The 12,555-nt window shown below is 32.0% G+C and overlaps 1 protein-coding gene across 1 annotated transcript in view; it reads right to left on the bottom strand.

The window, feature by feature from the left end:
- Positions 1-24: 24 nt before the first annotated feature.
- Positions 25-12,555, bottom strand: part of LDHB (lactate dehydrogenase B) — a 31,669-nt gene continuing 19,138 nt past the window's right edge. The window contains exons 6-8 of the mRNA XM_074194305.1: positions 10,203-10,320; positions 3,449-3,572; positions 25-368 (exon numbers count right to left, since the gene is read on the bottom strand). Of these exons, the coding sequence (XP_074050406.1) occupies positions 201-368; positions 3,449-3,572; positions 10,203-10,320 (410 nt within the window). The 3' untranslated portion in view covers positions 25-200. The remainder of the gene's footprint in view (positions 369-3,448; positions 3,573-10,202; positions 10,321-12,555) is intronic.

Raw genomic sequence — 12,555 nt, 5'->3', positions numbered from 1 at the left:
AAGAATGTATGTTGGGGAAGAAAGCACACTTCAGTAGTTTATTTATTAATTCATAGTTTCATATAGCAAGCCTTTTAATTGTATTCTTTGATGCTGTGGCCAGAGTTGAGTTTAAGAGAAAAATTCTATCCAAGATGTCTAAGTGGGCACAGCAATTCATATCATGTTGACTGAGTTTCTACAGAATATTACTAGGAATTTTACAGGTCTTTCAGGTCTTTTTGGATGTCCCACAAGGTGTCAGCGCTCTTCTTGAGTTGAGCTACCTCATCATCTTTCAGCTTCTGGTTGATAACGCTGGTCAGTCCTCGGGCATTCAGAATGCATGGAAGACTGAGGAATACTTCATTCTCGATGCCATACATCCCCTTTTTGTAAACAAATAGCTTGTATTAGTCTAAGAAAGATATTAAACTATAAGGGATTTAAAATATTTTCAAAGGAGTAAGTTCAAAAACTGAAACAACAGTTTCATGTATTTCAATAGAAGAACAAGCTTTAAAGTTACTGGGAACTAGATCAAGATAGAAAACCCTTTACTTATCAAGAGTTCTTTGAGTACACAAACCTATAATGATAAGCTTGAAGTCAAAGGCCTTGCTTTCAAATTCTCACTGTTTAAATACTGTTTGTGTGACCTTGAGCAAACTTCAGTTCCTTCCAGCTCTAAATCTGTAATCCTCTATTAGTATTAAATTTAACTATTCATGAAAAAAATTGTATCCCATCTCTTCTATGAGGATAAAAACTGAATTTGACTGAATTATGCTGAAGACCTAAAAACCAGATTTCCCTGAAATCTCTCCAACAGAGTGGTAGTATTTTATACATAGAAATGGGCGATAGACAAACCAAGTTACTTTCCAATGTTGGGAAATGTGCACCTAAGATCTTCTTTGATTTTTGTATTCATAGAGTTGCATATTTTTTTCCAAGAGAAACCTGTCTATGGAGGATCATAGAATGAAAGTAACAAAAATCTTATCATAGAATCTCATAGTTGAAGAAACCTTAGAAAGAGGAGGTTATTCTGTAAAATTACTTTCCTCAGAGAGCCCAATCTCCATTTCCAAATATGGGAAAAAATAGGTCAGGTGAACAATCCAAAAAACTTTTACATTATATAAAAATGAAAACTAATATTTCCACCAATTCCATGATTGTTCCGATATTAAGGGCAACAAACTCCCATTAGAGTTTAGGATATTTTAGGAAGGCATTCAATATTAGCAATAGATAAATCGATTTGTTTGAATTTTATGCTGCTTTTGTTGTGGATTTTATTAAGCAAGAAGGAAAGTAGTAGAAATAATGAGTGAGGGATAAAATGGTGATGGTTTCATTTATTATTTTTAATTATGGAAATATGATTCACTTGCTGTAACTGGTTAGTATCCTGGAGTTGATGACTCAGTTCAGTAATTCTCAAATATTTTTAGTTCTCAAGATTCCTTTATACTCTTATAGTCTATGGTATTGCCCTTTATGTCTAAATCCTTTACCCATTTTGATCTTATTTTATTATAGGTAATGGGATCCTATTTAGATTTTGCTATACTCTTTTCCAGTTTTCTATGTAAGTTATTTATGTTGATATTTTCTGAATTGGAAATCAAAATACCTTAGTATTTTATGAAAATAGTTGTAATATCATAGATGCATTCAGCATTTTTCAATAGTTATCAAGAATCCCAGTTCTATTATTAGACTTAGTATATAAGCCCTGAAGAGCTGTGTGAGACAAAAAATAGTTAAATGATTTGCTCAGGTCACACTGCTATTGTTAGATGTAGCATTTGAATCCAGGTGTTCTTGATTACAAACCTAATACTCAATTCATTATCATACATTTTACTTTTTTTCCCCCTTTTGATTTTATTCACATATTTCACAGTATTCAGGTTTCTCCCCAATATGAATTATCTAAAGTTGAGAGTTCTTTGTTCTTGAAGAAAATCATCCCACAATAAATAACATTTTTTTTAGTTTTTTTTGCAAGGCAAATGGGGTTAAGTGGCTTGCCCAAGGCCACACAGCTAGGTAATTATTAAGTGTCTGAGACCGGATTTGAACCCAGGTACTCCTGACTCCAAGGCCGGTGGTTTATCCACTACGCCACCTAGCCACCCCAATAAATAACATTTATTAAGTATTTTTTCAGTCTAAATTGTATGATGGTGATTCCAATCATTTGGCAGGAGGAATTCACACATTCACACACACACACACACACACACACACATACACACACACAATTTATCTCAAATAGAAATTGTCTGATGTTGAATAACTTCTGCAGCTTCTTTATAAAATATACATACTAACAAATAACTCAAATGCTATTTTAAAATGTGGTTTTCAAATCTATCTTTACATCTTGTTTTCCAAGTTCTCCAAGTAATTCTAATACTGAATATGCAAAAGACTAATTTATTATGCTGTGAAAAATAAGAAGAACTAAAAGAACAATCTAAACAAAGGCTACAATGTAAATTAAAAGACCACTACTAAAAAGAAGTCAAATGGTTCAAAAGAATTCATAATGAAACAAATATTCCTCTTCTCCCTAGATGGATTGTCATTTCCGATCATGGTATCCATTATTTTTTTCCTTGACTTTTTCTTTGTTATAAGGAAGAATTCAATTCCAGGGCAGATTAGTGAAGGTGGGTTTTGGAAAGGTATGTACAGAAATGATAAGATGTAAAAATAAAGGTCATCAATTAAACTTCTTAAAAAAAAGACCATGTCTACTAAATCCAGCAAAAATTACTGTCCCCTATATCTTATTGTATTATCTAAAGCATATAATGAAGCAATTGTAAAAATCAAACTAAAAAGAAATACAAAAATGATGAGATTAGTCAAGTGAAAAAACAACCCATTCTAAAAGAATAAAATTTAGGCTATTGTCTAAAAAAAGGAATATAAGAATTTGTTAGGATTTACAATAATTATTTAGTACACTGACTAGTTGAAGACTTGTTAAACTATCTAAATTAGGAACTTAGAGATACATGACACCATTTACTCCATTTATCTGACTTCCTTCATTCTAACTCTAGGCTCCCCAAATGACCTGATGATATTTTGTTTCACTTAAAGGTTTCTTAAAGGAAAAAGAAAGCCAAGACCAACTGGCATATGCCTTCAGGTCCATGTGAGTTATAACTTTCAGTATAAATTGGCATCATAAATTTATGAGTCTTTTTGGAGTTTGAGTATTATGATTATGTTTGGGTGAAAGGATTAAAATCAAGTGAGTATGTAAGTCTAAGGATCAGATCCTGGATGCCTAATGACAACCTTCATTTCCTACCCCACCTCCTGCCTCCCACCACGATGAATAAACTTGTGAGGACCTGCCTAAGAATTCAGATAATTAATGTCCTTAAACATCTCTTAACAGAAAGGAGTGAAATAACATTTCTCTGTAAGTGTTTCTTACCTTCACCATAGTGGACACAGGATGAATCCTGGATAGATTTTTTAACATGGTCTCAATTAAATCAGCAACACTTAATCCAATAGCCCAGTTAGTGTATCCTTTAAGTTTGATCACTTCATAGGCACTAAAACAAAATGAAAGAGAGCACTGAAATAAAATTAAATTAGTTAAAATATAACCTCCTTCATATATGTTTAGACTCAGTTGATATTGCCAACATGCCTAAAGACATAATTGCCTTCTCACCCTACTTCACTCTTTCTTTGTTGCAAGTGAATGTCTCTCTGGATTGAGGAAAGGTAATTATGTGTTTGGAAATGAAAGTTATCTAAAAAGCAAAAGTTATCAATATGTTATAAATAAAGATGTACACAAAAATTTAATAATTTTGAGTCATGAAATTATAATTTTATATTATAAATAGCTCAACTTCTTGCATAATCATAAATAGTTGTTCAAAAAGGATTTCACAGAGGTAAAAAAGTGAAATCAGAAAAGGGAAACAACAATGAGTTTTGGAATAATAGGGCTGAGGTTTAAATGCCAGCTCTAGCCAGCTCTCCTTCTGTGATATTGACTGATTTGCTTAGCCTCTTTGAACCTTATTTTCCTCACATGTAAAATGATAGGATTGGACAAGATGATTACTAATAATCCAGCTCTCAATTTATAATTTCATATAATTCTAAAACTTTTTAGAATGTTTTAAAAAACACTCAAAAGGCAAGGTAAAACAGAGGTGAAATAATCTCTGCAAATCAGATTCATATACATAAATACCTAAAAAGCCATATATTCAAAGAAAGGATAAGAAGAGTGGTAGGCACAATTTTTTTTCAAATAAAATGAATATTTCCTTTTCTTGAAGCAAATATGTCATTGGAGTTAGGCATGCTTGAAATTATTTTAAGCAAAGTGAAATCTTGTCTGACAATTTTCAATCATTCCGATCTGTCATAGAAATATACTGGAGTTTCAAAATCAAAGGAAGAAAGGAAAGCATGGTGGAAGAAAAAGTATGCTGGGATCAAAACATCTGGATTCCAGTTCTATTACTACTTAGCTTGGGACTGTGGGAAAATTAATCTTTTTGTGCCTCAGGTCCTTTATAATAAAGGTAATAACATTTTCATTACCTACTTCATTGTAATATTTCAGGGAAAGCATTTTAAAAACTTCTATGTAAAGGGGGGCTACTTTGTGGTCAATCAGTCAGTTGACAAACAATTATGAAGCACTTAGGTATCAGACAATGTACTAAGTACCACAGTGGAAAAAAATGACCTGATTCTCAAAGAGTTCACATTCTAATGGCGGAGAAGTCATCTTAGAGATTAGTGAGTTCAACCCCCTTATTTTACAAAAGAATCTCAAGAACAGGTAGCTGAAACAACTGAACCAAAATTACACAGGGAGATTTGAACCCAATTTGCTGACTTCAAAATGATTAAATGTTGCTACTCTAGGACAGAACCCTGAATGAGATGAGTTCTAGATATAGCCCTACCACTAATTACTTGTGTGGGCTTAGGTAGATCCCATAACCCCTCTGTAATTCAGTTAAACATGATCTCTGAGGGTCCTTTCAACTAAGATTCTTTTTTTCCCCCATACCAAAATCAGGTTATTAATATTAAAGCAATTTCATTGTAATGTATCTTTTGGCTAGCTAAAACTCTTAGAAAAATTTTCCCTTATATCAAATGTAAATTTCAGTCTTTACAACTTTTATACATTATACCTAGTGCTGTCCTCTGAAGCCAAGCAGAACAAATTTAATTCAATTCTTCTTTCAGATAATAGCCTTTCAAATACTTGAAGACAGTTGAATGGCTGCCTTTGTCTTCTCCTTCCTCTTGACCAGCCTTTTCTCCAGGCTAAAATTCCCCAGAGCCTTAAAATGATCCTCAAATGGCATAATCTGGAGTCACTTCAGTATCACCATCCTGGTTACCCTCCCTTGAACATTCTCCAGGTTATCAGCAATCCTTCCTAGAGACTAAACCAACCAATCAGTTCTTTAATTGATTTAACAAATTGATTTGTTAATTGATCAACAAATTGATCAATGAATATTTACTGAGTTGTGTTGGGTCAGGGATGGGGAACCTCCAGCCTACAAGTTGTATAAGGCCCATCTGGCATTGCTATGGCCATTGCAGGTGGGACTCAAAAATTCAACAAATCTAGGACCATATTAGGGGTAAATTAAATGTTTGATCAAAAATTGCAGGCAAATGATGTTACAAATATCCAAAGGCCATGGCAGAAAAAACTTTCCCCACCCTAGTGCTAGGTGATAAATACAAAAAACAAAAAACAAAGAGACAGGACAGTTATAGGCCTCAAGAAGTTGACATGTTACTGATCTGACCAAGATGGAGATCACATGGACTGGGTTATTACTCACTTTTCTCAGCCTATAAACTATACCTCTTTTAAAGCTATCTAAGATTAAAGTTTTTTTAGCTGCTAGGTTTTTTTAGCTGCTAGAGCACTGCAGATTGGATTTCAAGTTCACTAAACTCCACAAATCTTGTTCAAGATGCTGCTTCTATACTAATCCTATCTCCGCCCCCCAGTAGCATGAGTGACTTTGTCAAATGCTTTTCTAAAAGATTCAACTCAATAGTCTTACCCCAGTCTACTAGCCTAATAACCTAGTCACAAGAGGAAATAAAGTTAGACTGTCATAAACTGATCTTGACAAAGCCATGTTGACTCTTGTGATCATTGCTTTCTTTTATAGATATTAGATATTTTATGGATTATGAATCACCTTAGCAAAATGCTATGAAATATTGACTTTAATTGAAGTTAAAAATCATTGGACCATCGTTTGAAGACTCCATGCTCTTCCTTTCGAAAACTGGGATACCAGGACAAGTGTCATAGTCTGCCTCCTATTCTCCATGACCTTCTGCTTTGTTTTTAATTCTGTGATTTTAAAGAATGAATATTACTCAAAGGAAACATGCAAAAGTTGTAATCTTAAAGAGTGAACTTCAGTGACTTTCAGTGAGAAAAATTGCAGCATCTGTTGTTGTATGAAAGTCTTGAGGATCATTCAAGATCACAATGAAACTTACAAAACAAGGCAATAAATGATCCAGTTTCACTGAAGTACAAAGGAAAGTGATGCCAGAGCAATGAAGAAAAAATCCCAAGAATTGAAAGATCACTGGTGCAGACTAATTCATTTTCCAAGACTTCAGAAAGACTTGGAAGCTAGAGGGTTGGTATTGATTCCCTTATAGAATGGTATAAGCTTCCTTAATTGGAAAAATATCAAAACTGGTTGAAAACAGCAACAAATGCTGTTACTATGAAGAAAAAAAAACAGTGACCATGGGACAAGATAATACAAATTAGAATACTTAAACACTGGGAAAGAGTGGTTTTTACTGATGTAACTCCTTTTATCATTCAAGGGTCTACTAAAATCATTGTCAAAAAAAGTCTAGGTTAGCCTGCAAGATCAGGGCATCTTAATTACACTGTAAAGCATTCACCTGAAAATATAAGTCTTGTCCTTAAAGATGATGATGAACTCTGATAAATATATTGATATACTTAGAGGCAAAACTGCCTAAATTGCAGAAATTTATCTTATACATTTAACAAAAGGGTTAAGAAATGTATTAAAGATATGGTTCAGTGACTTAAGAACTCACCTGATTTAAATTCTATGGAAAACATGCAATATAATCAAGCCTAGGTTATCTAATATCTAATTATATTTAATATCTATATATCTAATATAAACAAGTTTAAATTTCATGATGAAGAATTAAATAGGGGTTAAAATCTTATGAATTTCAAATGACAAATCATGTAAAACAAATAAATATAGCAAAAGGAGGCTATGCTACATAAAATATTGTAAATTTTATTGTTCAAAGAAATAAAGTTAATTATTTTACTTTTTGTCAAGACAGTTCATAAGAACAACTGATAGAGAAATATACTTTTGCTGCAATAGAGATGTTGGGATTAAAATGCTGTATCTATTGTAAAATGTACTTTCTGTATGAATTACATTTATTGCTTTACTTAAAAGCTTTATTATAAGAAAAGTTTAAATGTGGATGGGGGAAAGACTTATGAGGAAAGTATTGGTATAAATATAAAGGGCAATGCCTTTAGAATATTTTGTCCTAATTTCAGGTATATAACAAACTATCATTGACTTTAGATTTCCCTTATTGATTTCCTCAACTTTTTTAAACAATAAAATTATCAAGGCAAGTCAATAATTTTTGGCAACTAGTGGATATCCAGATAATTTGTCTTCCATATTACCATGTTATATCTCTGAGCCAGCACTATGACTGGTTTACATTCATCTAGTTCCTCTTTATTTACAGGTGTTCCATATCATATTTCCAGCTGGATTGTTTCTACCTCTTTCTCTATTCATCCCCATTCACACAATCTTCTTATAACACTATTACCAAATGGTTTCTGGATTTCCTTGCAAGGGTATATATTATCTTGATACAAAATGCTACCTCAACCCTTACTTTTACCTATCCAATTCCTTTTGAATATATGCCCATCCAAAGATATAATCCAGTCATAAATTCCAACCCACCAAATCAGTGATAACCCAAGAGATTGACTTTTCTTCTTTGTCAGAATATATACTTTGCTTAGTACTCTTCCTTTTTGCATTTGAAAACAGATACCTGAGGTCATAAGGTTTTGTTACTAGATTGTTCTTAGATTTTGTCTCCTGTGAATTTCTGACTATTTCTACTACTATTCTTTTTATATTGGGTCTGTTTTCTGTGCTAAATAGATTTGTTGAATATATATATATATATATATATATATGCATATATATACTTTTATTTTTATATATATATATACTTTTAAATATAAATATAAGACCCCCTTTCTTTTTGTTTCAAGGTCCTTTTGATTGGTTTTGCAAAACTCCCAGCAAGCCCCAGCCTTTGTTAGCAGCATTCCATCCTTCAACAAAAGTACAATATTCCTTTATTTTAAGTTGAAGTACAGAAATCCAATTCTTAGGTGGCATCATCATTACCTGCTGCTCTCTTCTAAATTTGCCTTTCTTTTCTGAAGCCTTTATTTTTATTCAGGAGCAGCAATGAAAATTCCACATGTGCTCCTAATAGCTTCAATATTTAATCTTTAAAGAATTTAGCAATGTCTTCTTACTTATAACCAAAGGAATTAACTGAATGGAGAAATAGTCATTAAGTTTCAAAATTCTGGGGACTATTACAAGGTTGACAAACAGACTGTCTCAGAACCCCTCATAAGGGAGTCATCAACAACTGCTACATGTCTCTTTTTCCTTTGACCCCTATAGGGTATTTTCATCTAACAAGATCTGTGGATTACATGTCACCATTCACTGGAGGACAAAACAGTTGCTTCCTTCTCAGAAGTTCCAGATCCCTCTCTTTTGGGAAGAGTCTTTTCTCTGTTAAAAGACTGACTTAGACTGTCCAAGTATTCAAGGATCTCCTTTCCTTTCTCCTCTATGTGACATTGTTCCCACCTGACAATCTCCTGACACAAATCAAAAATTTCCTTCAAATTAATTTTTCTTTTTTATTTTAACAGTGAAGTCCTTCTTATATTTTTTAAAGGAACACTTCATTCTCTTCTCTTTATTCATTGAATTCTTAAAGTTTCTCTTTTAGGAGAGAATACAACCTTCACTTTATGCATATCTGAATCACTTGGCCAAGACAGAAATAGAAACAGCAACAGCATCATAATCATAGGTTAAAATTTATAAAGTGCTTACCATGTGCCAGACACTGTATTAAGTATATACGATATTGTCTCATTTGAATCTCACAACCCTGGGAAGTAGGTGCTATTACCATCCCCCATTTTACAGAACAGGAAATTGAGTTGAACAGAGGTTAAATAACTTGCCCAGCGTCATCTAGCTGCTAAAATTCTGAGATGAGATTTGAACTCAGATTTTCTGGACTCCAGATCCATCACTCTATATCTATTGTGCAATTTAGCTACATTGTTTTTAAATGTCACTATAAAATTATCCCTAATCTCCATACTTTTGGGAAATGAGAGCATCACTCTATTGTTGTTCTTTTTTTTCTTAAACTTAGACAATGAACAAAATAAATCAAGCCCTGATTTGTAACATTCGCTGCCAGTTTCCAAGATGTAAATACTCAAACTGAAAAAATTAGCAATCAGAATCTCCTTGGATTAAGACTGCTCCAACATAGCCCTAGAAGGAACCAAACATCATCTAGTCCCACCCTAATTTAATAGATAAGGAAAGATAAATATAGAGAAGTGAGTTCATTTATTCAAGCATGAATAATCTAGTGCTGTTAGCAGTATTTTGCACTTATTAAAATAATTACAAAAGAAAGGCAATGTTTGATTTTTACCATACAGACTTTTTATTACAGGTTTCATTGAATAAGCAGTCCAAATGCTTCAAATCTTACCTCACCAGTTTCATATCCTAGCAAGAAAGATGACAAATTGACGGGTGTGAAGTGGTTTCTCAAAATTGTTTCAATTTTCATTTCCAACTATTTGTGAGATTGAACATTTTCCCAAGTGATTAGTAAAAAAAATGAATAATTTATAATTTCCCATCCAGCTCTATAGTGTCCCTGCTATGTCTCTGGCTAGTTGAGAAGACAATAAAATAACTAAAAACAATTCTATCCAGTGGGCAGGTAATGGACAATAAATTGAGAAGGCAAGGTGAACTACCATATCCACTGACCTTTCAATCACCAGCTTATGAACTTCCTTCCAGTTCTCACTGTCATTATCAGTTCCCATTTCTGGATTCAGTTCTTGGAGAGAAACACCTGCCACATTCACTCCACTCCACACAGCCACTGCATGAAAAGAAAAGAAAAAGTATTCTCTACCTGGAAATTTTAGAGGAAAGTCTTTTTTATTTTAGTAATTCCAACTTTACCTTTTAGATAAATTATGACTGTGCACTGATATTATGGTACCCCTTAGAATTACAGTAGAGATTCTAAAAAGGTGAATTTTTTTTTCTTTTTAAAAACTTTCATGACAGACTGAACTTTAATACTTAAATTTTTTCATAAAGAGCTGTCCCTAGTTCATTTTCATACAACATGAAATCCTTCAGGTTGCTTTAAAAAAAGTTAATGAAGAGAACCAGGAAAACTACTTCTAGGTTAGCCTTTTGAACTCTCTTCTCTTTCTTTCTTTCTTTTTTTTTTGGTGAGGCAGTCAAGGTTAAGTGACTTATCCAAGGTCATATAGTTAGTAAGTGTTAAATGTATGACTGGATTTGAACCCAGGTCCTGTTGACTCTAGGGTCAGTGCACTATCCATTGCATCCTCTAACTCTATTTAATTCATATGCATCCTCCCTGAAGTGGATTTCAGAAACATTTCGGGGGGTGGGGCTAGATCATTATCACTTACCTCTAAGTTCATTAATATTCTATCTCACTTGGACATGAGTTAAACTCTGAAGAGGTTTAAAAGGTCTTGGAATGAATTGTCTGCTGATTTGAATTTACATATTCAGACTGTGAAGTTTATGGAGTTATGATTAAGGATAGGGAGATAGGCAAAGGATAATCTCACCTATAGGAGGTCATAAAAATGGTTTATTCAGTCCAGAATATGCTCTTGCTTTCCCAACATGTTATAAACTATTCTGAATATGTTTTGTTGACCTTCCTTGAAGAGTCAAACTTGCTATTATTGTTTTAAAGATAACCATGTCTTTAAGATTATGGGTTTTTTTCTCTCTGCTTCATTATAAGAAATATGAACAAGAAATTAAAATGCAAGCAATAATTTCAAGGGAAGGGGCAGCTAGGTGGCATAGTGGACAAAGCACTGGACCTGGAGTCAGGAGTACCTGGGTTCAAATCCGTCTCAGACACTTAATAATGACCTAGCTGTGTGGCCTTGGGCAAGCCACTTAACCCCATTTGCCTTGCAAAAACCTAAAAAAAAATAATAATAATTTCTAGGGAAGTTTTATATTATCTCTGTCAGTGAAATTAGTGAAATCTTCATGTGTAAATTTAGGAAAAAATTAACCATTTATTATCAATCAGTACCAAGCTAATGAATTAATACTAAAAATCATATTACATTATTGGTTACTTCAATCTTTTGTGATAGATATATGAATCTGATGGATGTCTATTAAGATTTATCAAATACAGTACATTTTATAAATAAATATATTTATATTTAATATTCAAATTTGTATTTTAATAAAATATAATCAATATATAATTATATACTTATAAAATTCTATATAAATATTCTATTTATTATATATAAAATTACATATAATATATAATTAATGGTTAATTTATTAATAAAATATATTTATATATATAAATTTACACAGTAATTTTTTTTGAAATGACAAGAAGTATTAATTTAAATTTCACCTGGCAAATTAAATCTGCATTTAGTTGCATTTAAATTTCCATTAAGTGGATAGTTTGGATGATAACTACATTGAAACATTTAGAATGACTTCTCATCTACTTAATTTTTTTAAAATGCATTCAAAGCATGCATACATCCAAACAAGTCAATCCCTTTATACTTTCCAAATTGAACCCATATTCTCTTTTAAGTAAATTTCTAATGAAAATACTCTATTCATGTTTCCAGGTATATATTTGCAGTGTTGCTTAAATACTTAAGAGCAAATGAATATTATATGTATATGTATATATATATGTATATACAAACATGCATATATATGTATATATATATATACATACATATATATGTACATATATATGTGTATGTATATATATGTATATATATGTATATATATACATATATATACATATATGTATATATATATATATATATATATATATATATATATATATATATATATATATATATATATATATATATGTTACATTAGACTACCGGAAAGCATAGAAAAATTTATTTATTCCTATTAATAGATAATACAATGTTCCTCAGTCACTTTATAAAGAACATTCTTCATTCCAAATGGCTTTTAAGTATTTTATGTAGCAATAAAGATTTAATATTATTGTTTATCTTCATGTAGACTGCTGATACATGAGATTTCATACCTT

This window comes from Macrotis lagotis, chromosome 7, assembly GCF_037893015.1.
Source record: "Macrotis lagotis isolate mMagLag1 chromosome 7, bilby.v1.9.chrom.fasta, whole genome shotgun sequence".
NCBI classification, from domain to species: Eukaryota; Metazoa; Chordata; class Mammalia; order Peramelemorphia; family Peramelidae; genus Macrotis; species Macrotis lagotis.
The sequence above is the reverse complement of the archived record's forward strand: the minus strand, read 5'-3'. Positions and strand labels throughout refer to the sequence as shown.